Here is a 21,015-nt window from a genome sequence, read left to right on the forward strand (position 1 = left end):
GGTCCTGATTTTAGGCCAAAACTATCTATAGCCATGATTACAGTGATGCGTGGAATATAAACAGGCTGATGAAATGATAAATAAATTTAGCTTGGACTGAAATATCCGCTGCTACTGCATATTAGCCAGGTTTCGTGTCGCTGTAAGTAGACGACATCCTATATGATTTCGGGCTCAGATATTTTCTGTGCTTTACATATAAAACCCGGCATTTTTAACATAATTGTTCTCTGCACGTGTGTCAGCAAAGATACAGTTTGAAATTAAAATGATGGTTACAAGTGAGGATGTTGTATGTCGTGCGTTTGTGTGTGTGTGTGTGTGTGTAAGAAGCTGGAAGTGACTCCTGGCCAAGTGATTGGAACTCAGGCATGTCCCTCTGGACCAAGGTTATTAAACGAAGACTAACGAAATAATAAAAACTAAAATGGAAAAACACAATTTTCTTCAAAATAAAAACTAGAATTTAAAGAAGGAAATAAATAAATAACTGAAAATGAATTGTGTGTATATAAAACTAACTAAAATTAAGTATAATTGTAGCCAAAATGTGTTTTCATCTGTAGATTATTATATTATATTTCATACATAAGCCTTTTGGGTTCAAAAGAAGAATCTTTATTTTTAGCACAAAAGGTTAAAATGCCAGGCAAATTTACAAAAAACAAAAACTGATTAAAAAAAACTAGCAAACCCACTCTAAAAACTACTTTAAGATGAGTAATTTTAAAAACAATACATCAAAACGAACTAATGAAAAATCCCGAAAACGATTATAATCTTGATCTGGACAATGTGTAAACCCACTAACCCTGTTTGTTTACGGGTAACTCCAATTTACGTCAAAAGCAATAACCCATCATCAATTCTCATAATCAATATTGATCAAATCTCGTTCACAGCTGCTGAATTCGCTGTAACAGCTGCCTCTCCCTGTTTCTCTCCACGGAGCCAAAGGTATTTACTATTTGATTAAGCGAATAAAAAATGTGTTGATCACAGCTGACCAGTGCACATAATCTGTTGCTTCTGGCTACTGCTTTATTTTTGCCATATTCTAGTAGCACTAATAAAATTACTTGGCTGTAAAGTTTCTGATGAATCTTGTATGCACTGTATAATGAAAGTAATTAAACGTCACAATGTGTCTCACAAACCGGTGAGTGCACACCAAGACAAAGGACACGTTTTTAAATAAAAACTCAATGTATTTTATATTTTATATACTGTTACAATGGCCTGTGTCTGGTCTGACCACTACCGCATCCTCCACTGTGAACAAAATGTGATTTTGATGCCATTTAATGTTGTAATATAATCATAATAATCTAGCGTGACTGGACCGTAAGAGCCACACTTCTCACTGTAACCGTGTTACACTGATGTGAAGTGTGGTGATGGTGTAACTGTACACTGATTCAGAATGGAGCCAACTCTCCCAAAGGACCCCGCGTGTTATACGTAGGAGTTTTTAAAGGCTCCACCTTGTATTTTATGCCTTGAACTGTATGTCATTATAATTTACTATAAGAATAGTATATAAATACTGATAAAGGGATATATACAGTATCCCAATTAACTTCCAAATATGAACACTCAAACATAATATATTATCTTAAATTGTTATTACAGTTAGCATTGGTTCTGAATATTGTACTGTCATGACTGTTTTTTGTTTTGGAGCAAATGTGACAAAATCAGAATAAAGAATGTGTGTGAATAAAAGTTAGATCAAAAATGTTGGATGCTGTAAATATTTAATCCTGCTTGTTTTTGGTGTTTTTACTTTGTTTATGCTTTTCATATATTATTTATTGCTTTGACATATATAATATATAGCTTTTTGTGAAGCTTTCACATATTTGAATACACATTGTGAGTCCGGGTTGTCTGACACATGAAGGTGGACAGCAATTTCATTTCATGGACAGACTGTTTCCACGTTATATAAACATCACTGAGTGACAGACAAGATTAAATATTATTTACTGCTGGGCAACAGCGGCACAGGCTCAACTTTAAAAAGTCTGACTTTAAATGAATCCACTGAATATTGTGATGTCAAATGCACAGAGCTTGAAAGAAGCCGTTACTACAGTGAGATAAGTGTCAGGAATCTGATCAGAGCAGCTCCACCAAGCTGTGAAAAAGTCTGGGTGCCACAGAGATGCTAAATCAAAACTTACTATTCACAGATGAACTGAGGCGCGAGATGCAGTGAAAGATGGAAATATTCTCTGATAATCTGTGCATGAAATATGACAAAATTAAGAAAAGGATTTTGTGATTACAGGAAAGAAAGAGGTAAAAACTAATATAAGGAATGCTGAGAATGCACGTGGTCACCGTCCTCTGTGCTACTGTGCTGTACTGTCATCAACAAAGCTCATCATTGGACACAGGGATGATAATTAAATACTGTATCTTATCTTAGCTCATACCTGCTCTCCTGTCTCTCTGCTCGACTGTATCCTAACCCGCCAGTGAGCGGGGACAACAAAATAACCACAACTGCAGGAAAATCTCTTCATGCTTGGGTCAGTGATGGGAGAGGAGATGTAGGATGAAAACAAATATCAGAAAGAAAGCTGGGAATGTGGGACAGAAGGTCCTGAAATGTCAGGTTATAGGGTCAAGTGATTCATCAGCTTTTTCTTCTCCTCCTTTTCTCTCCCCCTCTGCGGTATGATCTCCTCAATCATCACTGAGGCCTTCTAAATGCAATAGCCGATAGGCTTAAAGAACTCTGACCACTGTGTCGCAACATGAGAAACTATTAACTGTTTCCTTGCACGTTAGTTAGACAAAAAAATCTGTACAAAGAGAAAGAAAGGAAAGAGAATGTTCGACGAAGCTGGAGCCACGAGGCGTTCAGCTTCAGCTATATGTCACTGATTGTGTCACTGAATCAACTGCTGCAGCCAAAGAACTACTCTGAATATGTAACTTTTGAATTTTAAAAAAAAAGGAGGTTTTTACTCTTCTGATTAGGGAACTAATGAAACAAACCTTTTTCAGATGTAGCCCCGTGAGGCAACCGGATTTCTCAACAAGCACAATGTTGTCAGAAAGATGGTCATCTAACACCATGAAAACATTTGCTGTCTCTACTTTATACATCAACAGAAACACAGCTGCTGACAAGGTTTTTCTGTTCCTCAGCTGGTTCGGAAATATTCCTAATTTAATCAGTAACGTTCAGGAGTTTGCGGTCATTTGAAGACAGGATGATGGCTGGTGAGAGCATCTCCCAGTGAGTGTGTTCAGACTTTTGAAAAGGGAAGAGAAAAAGATGAGCTTGCCCGAGAGTCCCTGCAGAATTCCAAGAGCAGAGGTGATTTATGGTCTCAATCTAAACTAATGCAGGGGTTGTTTTATCCGCTCCCACAGCCGTACAAGTGGGAATCACACTCCCATTAGAGGAAAAACTCATGATTAAACCACATGAAACAGATAATTATCTCCACTCTGGGCTGAAAGCAAAGTCTCAGTGAGACAACCTTTATTCATGTGCTATCGGTAGACTTCTCGCCCATCCTTTTTTTAGATTAATGTTACACTTCTTTATAAACTCTGAAGCATGAGCGTGAAGTACAAAGCCTACGTTGCCAAATTTTTCTTTTTTTTTTTTAAATGATGGCAGAGCCAGAGACGGAAATGATAAAAGGACTTTCGTTTTTACAGGTCAGACCCAACGGAATATGTAAGTGACTTTGTTGATTTAATCAATCTAAGAGATATGTAACATATATTTTTAAAGCATTATTTAATTATTGGAGCTTGTATTTCTTGTTTATTTAAACACACAGCGTTTGTTCTTGATTACTGCACTATGCCTTATTCCAAATTTAAAAACTGTAATGAATTCATGTCAGAAGCAATTTATTTCTTTTAAGTTTTTTGTATGGTGTTCCAATCATTTAAAACCTATCAACATAATCAATATTGAACAGAAACTTGACTAAATAAAATTAAAATCCCAAATCAAGATGAAATTGCACACGTGCAAGAAAATCATATGAAAACATGACCAATTTTGTTCCATAAATCATAAAATGTCTCACCACACAAAATTCTTTCTTTCTGCCACTAATTCTCACATAACGATAATAATAATGTTGTACTCACTCATCGTTTCCCAGGAAAGATGTCTCTGTCCACAAAACCTTCTTGGTTCTCACTGCAGTCGAGGAAACTTTGGCCGGAGGAGGTTTCTTCAGGTTCTGGTCCTCGAGCAGTTTACAGCCGCTTAGAGCCGTCACTGGAGTTAGGATTTGGTCCGAGCTGACTGATGTGAGGTCAGTGCTGAGGTCAAACGATGTCCAAGAGGAATCAGAGGAGACCGACGGGCTGGTGTCCACCTTATCCACGAGAAATCTCTCTTCAAGGTCCATGGTGTGAGGATGGAGATTACAGAATGGGATGATGGAAGCTAGAAAAACAAACAAACGAGAAGATGGAGATGGGTGTCAAAGAGAAAAAAAGCGAATCAAGAGATTTGGATGTGAGGATGAACAGTGAGGCGAATGTGTCAAAGGACAAGGCAAAAGCTTAGATTACAAGAGCAAGAGGAGCAAAAAAACTGAAAGTGATGCATCTGCACACTCCTACTGGCTAAACGCTTCTCAGTCTGTTCTTGTTTGTCCCACTGAAGTGCTGAAAAGTGAGGAGACGAAGGGGAAAGATAACAAACCAATCTGGAAAGAAAAGAAAAGAGATTGGTGATGGGAAGCCAGGGATTAAAGACAGTGAAACATGGAGCCTTGAGACTGGGATGGAAAGATCCTGTAAATGTGCACCCACAGCAAAAATGCAGGGATGAACACAAACAAAAAGAAAGAGGGAGGAAGCAAATGAAAGGCGCGAGATGATAGCTCACATCATTGCTTCCCGTTTTTTTCCTCTTGCTCCAAAATTGAATCATGTGGTAAACGGATAGAGACGGCACGGGGTGGGAAATCGATGTGAGATGCAAGGAAAGGCTTGAACTGGTGGCTTCTGTGGCTACATGATAGCAGCAGGTAAGAGAGTGCCGTCTTGGGTTGCACTGATAAGCGGTTCATTACAAGAAGTCTGACCCAATCCAAATAAAATTATGGTTCACCACTAAAACCTATTAGCACGTTGATGTGGGGGGGCGGTTAGCAAACCTCCCATAGGAACAAAGGGAATAAACTGAGAGTGCTCCTTAATAGACAGTAAATATACATTATAGATAGAAGAAGCATTAAGTTTAAGTCTTAGATTTGTTGTTTTAGCAATGAAACAATTACCATATAAAATTGTTTTCAATCTTTTTTTTGTCCAATTTCATGCCAAAAATGGATTCTGTAATAACAATGTCGATCAAGATTGATTTAGTCAAGACATGCGGAAGCATTAAATATTAGTTAAATTCATAATTTTGCATCAGCAAGGCCACTCTCAAAGGAAAATATAACTTTTAAACATTGCTGAAACAACAAGGCTTGATGGCCTAATGCTTTGTGTTTATATGAATGGATAAATACATTAAACCATAGCAAAATTATAAATAAAGGAAGGTATTCAATTTCAGTTAGACGTTTGTTGGCATGCAAATTACCAAGTATTTTCACTCTTTTAATTCAACTCTAGACAAGAACATTAACGGCATCCATCATCTTTATGCTGCTTCTCCTTTGAGGGTCGCAGCGAGACTGGAGCCAATTCCCGCTGACATTGGGAACGACGCCAGCCTATCACATTACAGATTTAAACGTACAGGTAATTCACCCGCTCCAATCAACCTTAACCACAGTCTGCCGGGAGGAAGGCCTCAGATGAAGTGGGATTTGAACCTGGGAGGTGAAAAAGTTCCCAAAATGTCAGACTATTTGTAAAAGTGACATATGATTTTATTATATGCTGGCCGGAACTCAATTTACCAATACAAGTCATCCGTTTGTGTTGATCACAGAGCTCTCAGAGGACATAAAGGCTTCAAGAAAATTCACAACAGCCTGTGGGAGTACCTTGGGTGGACTCGCAAAATCTATGAGCTCTTTAACGACAATAATCATTAAAAATCATTCATATTCTAGACTTGAAAACCATAGGGAGAAGTCCAAGGCACTTGGGCATTGTTATGTCGACCTGAAAACAGACATCAAGCTTTCACCAGGGAGCCATGTCTTATCCACCATTTTAGTTGTTTAAAAGAAAGTTACCTATGTGTTTGACCTGCGATGGACTAGCGATGTGTCCCGGGTGTTGCCCCGCCTTTCGTCCCGTCAGCTGGGATTAGCTCCAGTCGCTCCCCGACGCTCATGTGGAGGATAAAGCAGTCTCCAATTAGCACTATAGCTAAACCCAGTCAAAGTGCTACATTTTTGCTTTATGAATCAATCATTTGGAATCGAACATGTACAAAATGTGCACAACTTTCTCTGCCAACAAGATGCCTGATAATATAAGACTCACTTCCCTGACAAGGGTGCAGAGATAAGATCAAGACTTCAACTTGTCCAACAGTGGCACCATCACACCAGCGGCGATAAATCTGTCACGTCACTCCGGCTGTTACTCTGGCAGCTTTTATCACCTCTGATTAAATGGTGTCACAGCAGTGTTAAATTTGTATACAAACAAGGCTCGCTCAAATACATATGGATTGCTTTCAAGGAGTTGAATGACAATCAGAGGAGGGGTTGTTACGCAAGGTCAAAGTGACTTGATTAACATTCAGTGAGAGTGTTACGTGCAGCAAAGACAAAGGTAAACTGACAGGTTTAAGAAAAAAAAAAAATCTTTATTTAGATATCATCCCCATGAAGACGAAAAAGGAAATAGTGTTTTACCAAACAAAGGGAAACACTGACAAACTATGTGCATTAAGGTTCAATATTTACATGACAATGTATCGACAAATGTTACATTATGCTGTGTGATGTGAGGTCTATTTTGATCCTTGTCAAGTTATAACCAGATTAATGTGCACGCAACAACAGCTGCTTTGTATTTACATTTTCACAACATGACATACCGTTCACAAGAACTGTTAACATGTACAGATGTGTAAAATAACCACTTTTGTGACTGCTTGGTATTCTTGAAACTGCAAATACCAACAACCTCAAGTTTGTCATTTTAGTTTTTCAACTTTCTGTCAGAGGAAACAACAGTGAGAGGAAAAAGGAGAACAAAAAGATAGGACAGTCCATCATGGAACACTGAAAACATCCCGCTTTCAAAGCAGCAAAGCATCTCCAAGGTAGGAAGAGAGATTCCCACTGTGGCTTTAGAGGAATCATCTACTGAAGAAGCATTGAAAGCAGAGCAGAATATGACATCCAAGAGAGAACCCAGAACAACAGGGTTTTTCAATCCTTCTTCCTCAGCATCTGGCATCTATGAAAAAAACCAAAATATTCCCAAAACTGTAGCCTCAGAAAGCATTAAAGTCCCAGCAGAGAGGAGAAGGCTGCGCTGATTGTTTCTGGTGCCACATCTGTGTGGACCTCTACCAAAAATTAGGCTGCAGGCCAGGTAACAAAGGCAGACGACAAGGAGATATTTGGAAAAGGGCTCAGATGTAGCCATCTGCTAAGAGTTAAAGAAGCAGTGCATTTGATTCGCAGGGTGGCTTCACATGCACAGGAAAGTACCTGAAGTAGACAAGTTAGTGGCACAGTAGGAGCAAATTCTTCTGCAAGGCAACAGGAGGAGAAGCTAATGTTAGTGCCAGAGAAGAGGGAAGGGAGATCCAAGAGCAAAAAAGCCCAACTCCAGAGAAAGCTGCTAATATCCATCTGCAGGTCAGTGTCGACTATCTGCAATGGAAGGTAAAGGAAACACAATGGCCAATGTCTCATTCAGAAAACGGGCCTTGGCTGTTTCATGCTGTAGTGGGCCTCAGATGCTGACACATATGCCGACTCAGGAAAAAAGTCCTCATGGAACTCTGCCAGAAACCTAAGAGAGAGAGAGAGAGAGAGAGAGAGAGAGAGAGAGAGATGGGAAGGAAGGGAGGAGTGCAAAGAGAGGGAGATCTGGTGTTCAACACTGTTCTGTTCACATTAAATATTCAACATAAGCCGTGTGTGCAATGACAAAGTGCACTAACACGTTAGGATTATACGAAGCAACAAGCAACGGCAGCAAAGTCCCAACACAGTTCACGGTTCCCAAGATATCTTCGGCTCATTCCACATAAATCCCAGACCCTTTGGCCTCTGCCTGTGGATATATACGTTTGATACAAAGCTCCTCATCCATATACCAATAACTATGACAGAAGGACGGAGAACATGAGAACAACGGCCCAAGCATCAGAAAGGGAAAGAGTGAAAAAATCCCACCCTCCTCCTCCTCCTCCTCCTATCTAATCAGTAGCAGGGAAAACTAATCCGGAATCGTCTTAGTATCCGCTACTCAGCCAAATCCTCTAAATCTTGCCATCTCATCTTAGCTCCACTGGCCTTCCTAATCTCAATGCAAACAAATTATCCTCATCAGAGGAGAAACAAGAAAACTTGAAGGGACAATAAAGAAAAAAATTAATGTGAGAAACCGTTGCAGTAACGGTATGCGAGAGATGAAATTAAGTAAATTTAGGTTTATTGAGCGAAGCCATCACTACAGCCTAAAAGGCTGATTCTAAAAGATTCATTACAAGGCACTAAACAGATTTCAATATGTATTTATTAATCAGAAAATCATTTATTTGGCTCTTTGGAGCCAGGAAATTCAGGCTCGTGCTAATCTTCATTGCTGTTAGATCAGTAATAACGCAAGACAAGCCGCTTTAGGCATACACATTGTAAATCAGCGCACACACACAAGTACGTCCCACACTTAATCGTAATCATTCTTGCAGAGAAAGGGAGAGTGAGAGATCAACTGTGGCCAAATCCCAGAATGCTTTGCACTTCAGTTTCAGCGACATCAATCAGTTTCTGCATGCTCAGCACAATCTGCCATGAGGCTGAATTCAGAGAGAAAGAGACAAAAAAAAGGCAGGAAGGTTTTCCAGAAAGACACAGACATTTTAGTGTGTGTCCAGTGTCCTGCAGCGTCCAACACGCTGGCCATATTAATTAGTTCCGAGGGGGGACAAAGTAAAGAAAAAACAATAGAAATTATCTTCTCTTATACTACAAAATTAATGTTTTTTAAGTATGAATAGAGATGCAATGCAGTGCCACTGAAGTGAATTAGAACGCTTTCTATGACTGACACTGCATTTTATAGATTTATTTTTTATTTATTTAGCACTCTTTCTCTCTGTCTTTTGCAGACTTTAATGTTACCATTTCTTGTGCCACGAGGAACCACAAACACCGATGAAAACAGGGCTGAACAATTTTGAATAAATAGCCAACTGCCACAGGAATTGCGATAGAATACGTGATATCAGAGGGAATGGTATTTTTTTACATCATCGTTATTCTCAGTTTCAGAAGAAAAAACATATTTAAAATGATTACTGTGTGATATTTCTGTGAGAAACAAAGACGTTGTCTTCGGTCTGTAGAATAAGTTGTGTCTAGATCAAGACAATAAGTAATAGAAAATTATATTCTGGCTTTAACACGTATCGCGCCACATTTGTCACAAGTTTTCATACTGCAGTCATGTCAGCTATTTTAAGATGCGGGTGGCACCAAGTACCAAGCCCTGATTTATCTTTATTTTTGGTTGAGTGGAGGAAAACAGGCAGTTTTTTTCTTTGTCTGTTCTTTTGCCTACTCCGTGGTGCGTTCAGGAGTTGCTCTGTAGCACTCCTCTGTGGCAGGAGGCAGTACTGTGAGTGTTTGATTAAAGAATGAGAGGGCCTAAATCCCCAAGGTTTGGGACCAGCTGAACTGAAGATCGCTCGGGAGGATTTAAAGATTAGGTTCCCGTGTGTGGGTGTTGTGTAACCCACTCATCTCCCTCCCTCCAACACATTCTCTTTCTCACTCCATCCCACCCTCATATTCTCACTTATTTGTATGTCTCTGGGTGATTTTGAGGCATGCATGATCATTTTTTAATACATTTACCAACCCTCATTTTTTTAATCTATTACTTGCACTTCAGCACATAAGCTTCTGACACGTCTGTGCAGCCCAAACCTGGCAGTTAACGGTGAGTCTTAATGCTTAGCTGGGTCAAACCTCAGGTAATGAATCGTGCTGGGTATTAGCAAGGTGCAAATTCAATGATCTGTTAATTCATGTCAGCAATACATCTATTTAATGATTCATCCTCCACGGAAATTATACGTGATTACATAGTTTCTTTACAGCTGACAGCACTATCCGTTTTCCCAGACTGAGATTTAAATGTGATGCCTTTAGAGGGGAGAAAAGCATGCTTTTAGTTAAGTTTTTAATGCATGAAGTTGTTTTTAAAACCGAAGTGCAGAATTCTACTTTATATTTTGCTTCACCATAAGCTGTTCTTTTGAGAGATATATTGGGACTTTAATGCATTAAAATGATACCTTATCCATCTCTTCCTTGGTTTTAAAACAAACACTTATTGTAAATATTGCACTCACTGCTCTATAAACCTTGAATATCAAAGTAGTGCTGTTGATTTTATGATACTGATCAATTACCTGAGAAAAAGTTCCAAATGCTTGACCAAGGCTCTGAGATTCCTCTCAGGGATCTGCATCTTTCCCAGGATCTCAGGAAGCTTCACTGGAAGAAGAAAAGACAGCAAACGAGACAATGCATGTAAGTAAAATTGCTAGACATCCACACACACCACAACCAGAGGTGGATTCATGGAAAAATAAGTGAAGCGATCATCTACCAAATAGCCGCAGGAGGTGTTGTGACCCATACAGGTAAGACGGTGGAGGAGGCTGGTCATTCATAGGGTAATTATCAGGAGTCAGTTTCCAGCTCAGCACCTGTTTGACAGAGGAAACGTTTTATTACGTAAAACACTTCCATATCATGTTGTAGTCCTTGAGAGTGATTTTCTATTTTCTCTTTTCAGTGACCATACGTCCATCACCTCATTGAGCTCATTGTTTCTGCGGCTCTCCAGGCCATAGAATGGACCACTTCGCTCTTTGCTTGGTGTCGAAGGCAATGGGGAAGATGAGCCACTGTGCACTGGGGTTTCTGGACAGAGACAAACAGCAGAAGGAGGAATACAATGGATGTATGATAAAGTTCATTGCTGCTTGCAAATAGCTAAAATGAAACCACTAACAGAGCTCATCTCAGCTCAAAAGTATTGTAACTTTGATCATTCTCTGGGGCGCTTGAGTGGGAGGATCAATGTGGAGGGGAAAAAAGGTAGGATACCACCATCTACTGGGCAAACCTGGTTACTACAACACAAACTGTTGCTATACTGTGAATTCATGAAAAGCTGTTATTAAACAATTATCAGCATGGTCAAAAAAAGGAAAAACCTAGAAGAAATAGCCATACAAAATACAAGCTGAGAAAACACTGTCACATATATTTTATGTTTGCTTACTTCTGTCAAGGTTGAGGAAGAACTTGGGCTGGGACGAGACGTCGACCACACGCCGTTTCAGCTGCGGTGACGCTGTGGCACTGCCCCCACCTGAAACATTACATCCATGTGTTGGTTAACATCAGCGACACCACAAGAGGTTCTCAACTGATAAGCACCAGGCGATTACCTCCACTGCTGCCTTCAGCTGGCCGGTCACCACCAGAAGTGTTCCTGGTGGAGCGTCTGAGTGACTGGGACTGGTACGAGATGCAGTCCATGTCAGGGTGGCGTCGGCGCTTTGGGGTGGGGGCTGGGGCAGTGGGGGTGGTGGCGGAGATGTCACTCAACGCTGGCTGGCTGTCTGTGGACTGAGGAGTAGGAGGGTTGTGGCCCAATGGGCTCGGGCTGCGCTCTCGCTGGGCACTTCAGAAACAGGAGAAGAAAAAAAATGTAGTGTATCCCAAGCAGGAAGCAGTGTTTTATCTTGATTAATGGTGGCACACTTACTTGCTTGAGCAGGGGGAGCCCTCATTCATTGCCAGGAAGAGCCTGGTGGAGCTGACCTTTTTAAATTGGGCTTGTTCACAGGGATAAAGGAGGATCATGGGTAAGGTGAAGTCAAATGTGATCCTCAAGCCGTCAACCATTTCCTTACACAGCTCCTCGCTTAACACAAAGGAAAGTTAAGCACACAAGTATATATAAGTAAAAGAGTTACCACTTTAAGTATATGAGGAGAGAAGATGACAAATGACTTACCTCTTCTCTGGTGGGATGGGCTGTGGACTGCTGCTCTGTGTGGTGTTCTGCTGCCGCCGGTACCGTTCATTGGCCATGAAAGCTTTGTTGATGGCAAAGTGTTTGACGTAAGACTCCAGGATGTGCACAACGTTCATCTGACAGGGAACCATCACCAGCTAGGAAAAGAGAAGATGCTCAATTGTTTTCTCATGTTATCACAACTTCCAGAGACAACGGTCTCAAAAAAAAAATTGAATATGCATTATTTAAAAACTTATTCAATGTGAGATGCAAATTGGGTATAGCAATACTTAATGCCTGCTGTATGCACCTTCTTTCTCTTGTTGATGTAAAAACAGTCATCCTCAAGTTTCTTCTTCAGAATATCAGGGATGCTGATGTCGATGTGGACAATCTTCTCCTCAGTCTCCCTTTTAATGTTCATGTCTGGTTCAACCCTCTGAAAACATTAGATATGAACTTTCAGACCCACTTTTCAAGGCTTGCAAGTCGTCATACATGACTTTTTCACTAGCCAATCTGTAAAACACACTGGCTTTTTGAAACTAAAAACTGAACTAACTGAGCACATCACCATTTTGTTGATATCCTCAGAGAACGTGCTTTCTCCACTATTTGAAGAGTCAGGGTCAGAATCGTCGCCGTCACTGCTCCCTGAAGATGAAATCAAACCTGGAGACACAAAAACAGTGAAGGATTTATGTGATAACTAGTGGACAGTGTGAGCAAAAAGGCAGACATAGAGTACTCACATGCATCATCACTGTCGTCCTCCTTGGGGAGAGTCTTGAGAGAAGATTTAGTGCCGGACTGACGACGACGCCTCTTCGACCATCCTTTTCTCTTCCTACCATGAAAACAGAGATGAAATATACACTGTTTTTATCAGATGTGTTTATTAATAAAACTGACAGGAGTAAGGTCAAATTCAACATTAGTGAATAGTGATATAATTTGAGTTTAAGGTGTAAAATGCATGTTAAGGGACAGCATTTAATCCACTGATATGATATCACTATAGACGTAATTTACACTGTTTTTATCAGATGTGTTTATTAATAGAACAAACGTAAGGTCAAATTCAACAGTAGTGAATAGTGATATAATTTGAGTTTAAGGTGTAAAATGAATGTTAAGTGAGAGCATTTAGCCTACTGAAATATTAAAAAAGTACATATAGCATGTTCGTCAAAGAGTGAATCCATTAAAATTATTGGGGAATGAGCTGGTATCACATGCATGTTGTGACTTTACTGTATATTTACTTTTAAGGCTAAACAACTGAACATAATATGAACTTACATGCGATCGAGAGCTTTGCGAGCCAGTTTACGCTGCAATGTACGGTTTTCCTCTGTGTCTCTTAGGACATGATCCTCCGTTGCCCAACGATCCCAGCTACAAAAAAAGAGAGAGAGAGCACAATTTAAAAAAAAGACGTGTTTCTTTGCAGTACATCACATAAGAGTCAGTTTAATCTCACCTTCTGTTCCAACCATTGAAGTGAATCAGGTACTTTGGGATTCTTCTTCCATGTTCATCTGTACCTATCAAGACATCAATGACCTGTAATGAGAACACACAACAATACATACAATCTTATTCAAGGCTTATGTGTGTTACAGGGAAATGTTGAGTCGACATTCATAAACTATCAAGTCACTAGCATTATATAAATAGATGTAACACAAACTTTAAGGTTGATATGGCCAAAACGGATTTATTGAACTCGTTAATAGATCATAGTCATAGATTACATACATTGAATCTTGCTTCAAGGTGTGCCTATGATTGTGTGCTTCTTTAAGAGCAGAAAACAACAAACTCCTGTTTGAGGAACAAGTCATAAATCTGAGGGAAATGCACTGGATTTTATTGGATTAATACTAACAAACAAGATAATAATGAAGCAGACAAGTTCATAGTTAGCCCTTTACTGTACTTTAGCATTTCGACAAGCATTTAGCTGCACGGAATGATTATAATAGAGACTTTTATTAGCGCATAAGTATCATTACTTTATAAAAAATGCTTATTAGGCAAAAAAAATACCGGGAGATTTCAATAACAATGTAGCTTAAATGCTAGCTACCGCAGTAGCATGCTAGCAACAATAACACTGTAGCTAGCTAGCCAACTAGCAGCTAAAACGACAATACGCACTTAAAATAATACTAATAATCGATCGAGGTAGTAGGGGAGACGCTATGTTACATTTTATGGACAGAATCCTAATGACATTAAATAGCTGGGAAACAATAACTGGTACATTATAGTGGTCTGGTTTAGTGGAGTGACTGGAGCAGAATTATTGATGCGGTTGTTTAGTAAATAACGACCTTAAGCTCATTTGAATGAAAGCCATATATTGTCTCATAATTGTCCTTGCATGTATAGGTAACAATAGCATCACCATCATTGTACTTTGACATTTAATAACAGCCACGACGCTACACATGGTTCACGTTTTAGCTTACTACTATTGTGCTTGAACAATCGAACAAACCCGGAAACATACTAAAAACCCAGAACAATACGCTGTATTTTTTTCCAAGACCATAGTTGGCTTAACAGTGGATTCGCACACATTTCTGAAACAACCCTGTTTGTCCAGTACAAATTAATATTGTAACCGCCAAATGGCTCCATTAAGTGGCTGAATAAAACGTTACCTTAGCGTCGTACAACACTTTAGCCTTGGTTGGGTCTGGTTCAAAGCACAACACTCTTTCTCCTTTGTGAAAATGATATTTAATTCCCCGAGAATTCATTTGTTCATGGCGACGTGTGGGAGAGAAGGCATCGATCAGGACCCTATCAAACCCTTAACCCTTTCTTTTCCGTACACTTTTTGTGAGCCGTGAAGGGGTCGCCAACCAAAAGATACCACACACGAAGAGATAGCTTCAGGTGCGTTCCATGACATCCCGTATTTTTTCTTTTTCCGATAGGAGCCACTATCATACATGTGTAGCACATCTTAATCGGCAAGTGCTTACACGTTTATACATTTGATTTATATAGGTATGTATAACTATAAATGTAGAGTAAATTCTAATCTATATTCACATGTTGTTGACCAGAGAAAGTCACAACAAAATAAAGATTCTCAAACTCCCCGTAACATTGAAGGCAGCACAAAAACGCGCAAGTTGAGGGTGCAATTGATTCTTCACGGACACCGTACGAGTGTTGGAGTTCATATCTGTTACCAGCAGGTGTCATGATACTCTTCATAAGTATCTATGCATCGACAATAAGAATTAAAGAACAACTCACCACACAATTTAGATTATATTGTTTTGAACGCAGAATATATCAATTATTTATTAAGCTGTAAATAAAGCATTTTATTTTGCACAATATTATTTTATTGCATTGTTCAAAACACATCGTTCAAGATGGCACAGTCCACATTATGTTTGCAATTATTAAGATGACTGTATTAACAGTTAAATTTGGTAATATAGTTTCCAACTAAACAAATGTAATAAAATGTAATATCACTGCACTGTGATAAGCCTCTGGCAATTCCCACCCCAAACATTAGCATTACAAACTACTTTACCACACACTATAACAACACTTATATTACATTAACAGTGCATTCTCTCTTTGTAGACTGTATGAGTAATGTTGTGTTAGGTTTTTGAAACAGACTGCTTGTAATACCCCTCCTGTGAGACATTATCTGTATTTATCCCAACTGTAAACACAAACATTCCCAGCATATTTAAAATATCCACTCTGGAATATAATCCCATCCCACAGGGAAAATATCTGTGACTGTTTTGTGATCTGTGACCTGAGAATATCAACTAATTGCTGAACAGATCCAGTTCCTCATCATATTCTTGTTTCTACAAATCAAGTATCATCCGTTCCAAAAGAAAACACACTTTCCCTGAAGGCAGTCGGTACAGTACAGTAAAAAGAAAATTCATGTCTCTATAATATAATCATTCACTATTGGGAAAATACGGATGCTCTTATATATAAAGGCAACAATATGGGGATGTACTATTGTTATGTCTTCTTTCCACTGTAAAAAAAAAGAAAGATTTTAAATGTTAGAAATAGAATCTTTATTATTGGATTATTGTTTTATCTTCCATCCCAGTGCTTTAATTTCTTTTGTTCCTAACCCACTCATGTCTCACTGGCACAGGGAGACAGGTCTCTGCTAGTTGTGGCTGAATCGAGACTCATTATGCTCGAGATGGTTTCAGGCAGTGCGGCTCTGCTGTTGCATACCAAATACGGACAGTGTGTATGTAACACTGAACATGTGTATGCCTTACTGATTTATTCTCCTTCTCTTTGAGTCTGGCCCTATTTGATGTATTTTGACAGTCAAGTCAAAGTGATCACTGCTCTACATTCAATGTTTTACATATTAGTAACTTGAGAGCAAAAATTGTCTTTGAATGCACCAAATTCAGTCAAGGTTCTTCTTGCAAGGTAGGATACTTTCTTACTGTTGTTTCTGGCTTCAATATGCCTCAAATTCTTTCTTCTTATTTATTTATTTTTTTAAATCATGCAAAACGCCACATTTTACCCTGTTATTCCTCCTCCTGTGACTTAAAGGAATACTTCACCGATTTGCATTTAGCTTTGTATTACTAAAATAGGGGTAGTATTTTTGAAAAATTGTGCTTCCCAACCTCCATTCAGAAATATCTTCATTCTTTTTTTTGTTACGTGCCCACCAGTGACACTTGGTTCGAGGCTTGAAACTGCGACGCTAATTCCGCACTTTTTAGACCCACTCGTAGGGGGACGGGACCTCATTCCCAGAATGTCAACAGTGTCCGCCATCTTTGCTAACAGTTAGACCAAGTGTCACTGGTGGGCATGTAACAAAGAAAAGAATTAAGATATTTCTCAACTCAAGGGAAACTGAGGTTGGGAAGCATCTTTTTTCAAAAATACTACCCCTATTCTAGTAATACAAAGGTAAATGCAATTCGGTGAAGTATTCCTTTAACTCTTTTTCTTTTTCCACAGCAGACTGTTTTCAGAGAAGTCAAATCTATCTCAGCTGTTATCAGTGTCATGTCATGCTGTGTTGTGTGTGACTGTGTCATGCTGCGCAGCTTCATAAACTCCTTTATCAGCCTCTGCTGGCACCCTCCTCTGCAGACTCCTGCTGTCTCTTTTCATTTTTCCCATAGTTTCACACACTGGGACACACATGCTCCTGCTCTCTGTCTTTTCTCTCTCTCTCCGTCTCTGTCTGTCTCTCCTTTAAACACATGTACACATCACACGGACCATGTTAACATGCTGAAATGACTGAGCTCATCTGTGTCAACAAGCGTCTGCCATACACACAGGTGAATAAAGAAAGGGTTCTGGCCAATAATCCTGAGGCTCACTTATTGTATATGGCTAATAATAGCACACAGCAGGCTTCACTCATAGGCCTATTATTCCCAGACACTGAGGTGGATTAATGGAGACTAGGATTAATATGTCTATTTTCATCCCTGGCTAAATCATGTCTGCCTGTGACCGTCTGCTTGTCTGATTATTGTAGCAGCAGGTTTCCCAAATTAACCTCTAGAGCAGTGATTTGTAATAAAGCTGCCAAATAAAAAAGAAAAGAAAAAGGAAAACAGCTTTCAAACGACAAAATGAACCTCAGTTGATAACAAGTTGTATGAAATTGCTTTTGTATAACTAACTTACATTAGTGTTTACTTACATTTATATCATATGCTTGTTGTTTTTAAGTTAACAATAAAAAGTAAACAAAGCTAAAGACAAATTGTTTCATTTACTTACATTTCTCATGGCAGTTTCCTAGATTTATTATCAAATTAACTCACATTTAGGCCTGTGTGAGAGTTCAAATGTTTATGAAACAAATAAAATACAATTTAAAGTTGTCATGGGCTGCAGATGGCACCGATTTGATCAATAAATGCTCAGGCAAACTCAAGGGTTAAGTGAATAAAAAAACCAAAACAATGCTTATTGCAATTTCTTAAAGGATGTAATGGTTTATTACAATTACTTCTTTATTGTGGGGGAAAACGTGCAGTATAAGAATTCATCTGCTAAGTTATGAGCCCCCTCCCACATGCATACACACTCAAACACTTCCACTGTCTTCTCACTCAACTCCAGTCATAGCAATGAACGCAGAACACAGTGGAGGAAAAATCCTTGACTGGCTCCGTCTCCACATTGCGCAGCGTCTGCAGCCTAATGCAGCACATCCCAGCTCCTCACCAGCTTCTATTAGGAATATTCTTCAAATGGAGGCAACATCAGAGTGCTGTCCTGTAGCTGGAGCTGGACACAGACGCACCGAGCACCGCTGATGTGAGATCCAAAACAAAAGAGACATGTCTGCCGCGCAAGGACTTCTCAATAGTGTCTTCTCCTGCTCCTCTCCTGCCTCCAAAGCCATAACTAAAAGGAGGCTCCGCCAAACCCGCAGTCTGGACCCCGCTATAATCAGACATTGTAGCACCGGAGCCGATGAAGCCATGGGAGCACCGCTTTCTGAAGCACCGGCTGCGGATGCAGGTGCGTTACCGGAGCGCCTGGCTGTGAAACCGTCTTTACGCACCAAGATTCCGATACTCAAGGAGCCAATCGCCCCGTCCCTCTCCACCCCTTCCATCCCTCTGGATGTTTCTCCATCCTCCAACTTCCACTTTGACTATGATATAGTGAAGCGTGCCAAAAGGAATACCGCAGGGGATTTACCATTTCTGGTGAGGGGGCCCGGTGCCACACCGCCCGGGAGCACCGGGACTCTGTTCTCGCCCCGGAGGTGGCTGCAGAAGAAAGTGCAGCCGTCCAGCTCTCACGCTTACGTCGTGTGGAAATCAGAGGTAAAGTAATATGCTTCATCCTGAGAATCACAGTTTATGTACAGGTGAAAAAAACCAGTTACTTCCCATCTTGATTAGTATGACAGCTCCTGGAATATTACAAATACACCTCTGCAAATTTAGCACATTGTTTACTTCTGCTCCGAGCAAAGAAACCAACTGCCTGAAGACACATCTGCTCAAAATATCCTTTAGGGTAAAAAAAAAATGCAGATTGTGCAATTGTGATACTGCTGTTGGAGTTGTCAGCAAGTTTACTGAGTTATGACTTCAAATGTTGCAGCACTTCAGTGAAGAGGATGTCTTCATCTCAAATCTGACATCTGCACCTGGCTTAAACCAGGTCACTCCAGTCTGCGACCAGAGCAGTTACACAAGGTTACCTGCGTTTCCTTTATCTTGCCGCTGTTGTTCCAGTGATTTCACTTCTTGTGGGAGTCACCGCCTTGCACAAAAAGCCTTCTGGGACGGCTGAAGAAGTTCTCTTGGAGCTTCTGCGGATTAAATAATTCCAACAATATGTGCAGTGAGGTGTACAGATATGGTTCCGCTCAAAATCCTTTTATTTCCCTCCTACTCTTGGTGTCACTGGGCCGGTGAGGCTCTTTTGTCTTCATAAAGGCTCCAAATTGAGTGTGAATAAGTGGAAGGCAGTTCATGAAATCCTTACCAAAACACACTTGGATGGCTTATTTTTAGCAGGGGTGGGCTTTACTGACTGCATAGTTGGCCCATGTCCACATGCAGTGGTGGAAAGGTATGATAATTTTCCAACTTCTTTTGGAGACTTTCTCCCTCTGCCTTGGCTGACTTGTATAGTTACACCAAATGTGTGTGTGTGTGTGTGTTTGTGTGTGTACGTGCAGCAGCATGTGTGTCCTGATGTGAGGGTCTTAAGAACACATGGCTTGGGACTGCGTTCTCACGACTGGGAGCGGTCACAGGGTCAAACCCATGCAGCCCTCAAACAGCTCCCATCATTTCCTATTACAAAGAACGGCTCCGGCTTCACTCTTTCTGTCTCTGCTGTCCTTTCCTCCCTCTCTTCCTCTTTGAGATGTTGAGAAAGTCTCACTCAGCACAGTTTCCCACCACCCTAACATTATTTTCCATGTAATCTTCTCTTCCCCTCGCTCCCACCTCCCCTGCCACGGCCCAGTGAGGATAACATGAGGCTATCAGTGTGGAGTCATTAGTACAATGTGGACCACAAAGTTATGGCACCTCAGAGTGTTTGTAAAAACACTGAGCCAAGAAGTGTTGCTGGTCTGCTGGGACGCTTCACACACTGCTGGACGTCAAGTAAAATCCTGAAATGACTTCAATTGTGGCAGGATTTTCGAAGCAAAACCCCCCATTCCTAACACAATGAGGTATCATTTTTCATATGTATCCATACTGCTGGACATGAAATTAAATCCTGAAATGACTTTAAATGCTGCGTGTTTTGAGATGAAATGCACCTTTTTTAACCCACACAATGAAGTGTCATTTTTCACAAAATGAAATTTAGGAGACCATTAAATATTCATGGCCATTTTTTTGCACAAATGAAACGCGCATGTTCAGTGAAATACAGAAAGAACACCATCTCACTGTGTCATGTAATCCACATTCTGGTATTGGTTTGAAAAGCGACAGAGACAATTCTGTCTGTCAGTGATAAAAGAAATGGAAGACGTGTCTGTTATATATCAGCGGTTTGTTATTATATGGACTTTTTTTAAACTGACGTATATCCAAAGATATCTGTACATAATCTTTACATTAAGCTTTATGTTTTGCTTTTTAAGCTTCAGCTTTGGCAGCATTTGGACCAGCTTATTTTTTTTGTTCTTTTCAAATTCAAAAATGTCCTTGTTGGTTGTCTGTGGTCCCAGTTTTCTGCTTTATTACCATGTGATAACAATAAAACTCAAGCTTGTGGTGTAGCGACATACAATATGGAGAAAATGCTCATTTAAATGCATTTCTC

At 40.0% G+C, this 21,015-nt stretch overlaps 3 protein-coding genes across 3 annotated transcripts in view; 1 reads left to right on the forward strand and 2 right to left on the reverse strand.

Moving 5' to 3' along the window:
* LOC122786037 (FERM and PDZ domain-containing protein 4-like) overlaps positions 1 to 6,687 on the reverse strand; it is a 58,196-nt gene extending 51,509 nt beyond the window's left edge. Inside the window, exons 1-2 of the mRNA XM_044052039.1 lie at positions 6,189 to 6,687; positions 4,129 to 4,432 (exon numbers count right to left, since the gene is read on the reverse strand). Coding sequence (XP_043907974.1) covers positions 4,129 to 4,394 — 266 coding nt within the window. The 5' untranslated portion in view covers positions 4,395 to 4,432; positions 6,189 to 6,687. The remainder of the gene's footprint in view (positions 1 to 4,128; positions 4,433 to 6,188) is intronic.
* Positions 6,688 to 6,748: 61 nt separating this feature from the next.
* On the reverse strand, positions 6,749 to 15,105 carry LOC122786055 (male-specific lethal 3 homolog). The gene is made up of 14 exons (XM_044052075.1): positions 14,862 to 15,105; positions 13,673 to 13,755; positions 13,492 to 13,587; positions 12,942 to 13,036; positions 12,764 to 12,861; positions 12,500 to 12,628; positions 12,187 to 12,344; positions 11,935 to 12,093; positions 11,615 to 11,850; positions 11,446 to 11,535; positions 10,972 to 11,081; positions 10,765 to 10,864; positions 10,565 to 10,649; positions 6,749 to 7,932 (listed from the first exon to the last, which is right to left on the reverse strand). Exons 1-14 carry the CDS (start codon positions 14,958 to 14,960, stop codon positions 7,833 to 7,835), a joined length of 1,638 nt encoding a protein of 545 aa, XP_043908010.1. The 5' UTR covers positions 14,961 to 15,105; the 3' UTR covers positions 6,749 to 7,832.
* A 3,228-nt stretch (positions 15,106 to 18,333) lies between these two features.
* Positions 18,334 to 20,126, forward strand: LOC122761730 (rho GTPase-activating protein 6-like). Its single transcript, XM_044016982.1, has 2 exons — positions 18,334 to 19,040; positions 19,324 to 20,126. Exons 1-2 carry the CDS (start codon positions 18,546 to 18,548, stop codon positions 19,513 to 19,515), a joined length of 687 nt encoding a protein of 228 aa, XP_043872917.1. The 5' UTR covers positions 18,334 to 18,545; the 3' UTR covers positions 19,516 to 20,126.
* Positions 20,127 to 21,015: the final 889 nt, after the last annotated feature.

The sequence above is a fragment of the Solea senegalensis genome, linkage group LG2 (genome assembly GCF_019176455.1).
Source record: "Solea senegalensis isolate Sse05_10M linkage group LG2, IFAPA_SoseM_1, whole genome shotgun sequence".
Lineage (NCBI taxonomy): Eukaryota > Metazoa > Chordata > Actinopteri > Pleuronectiformes > Soleidae > Solea > Solea senegalensis.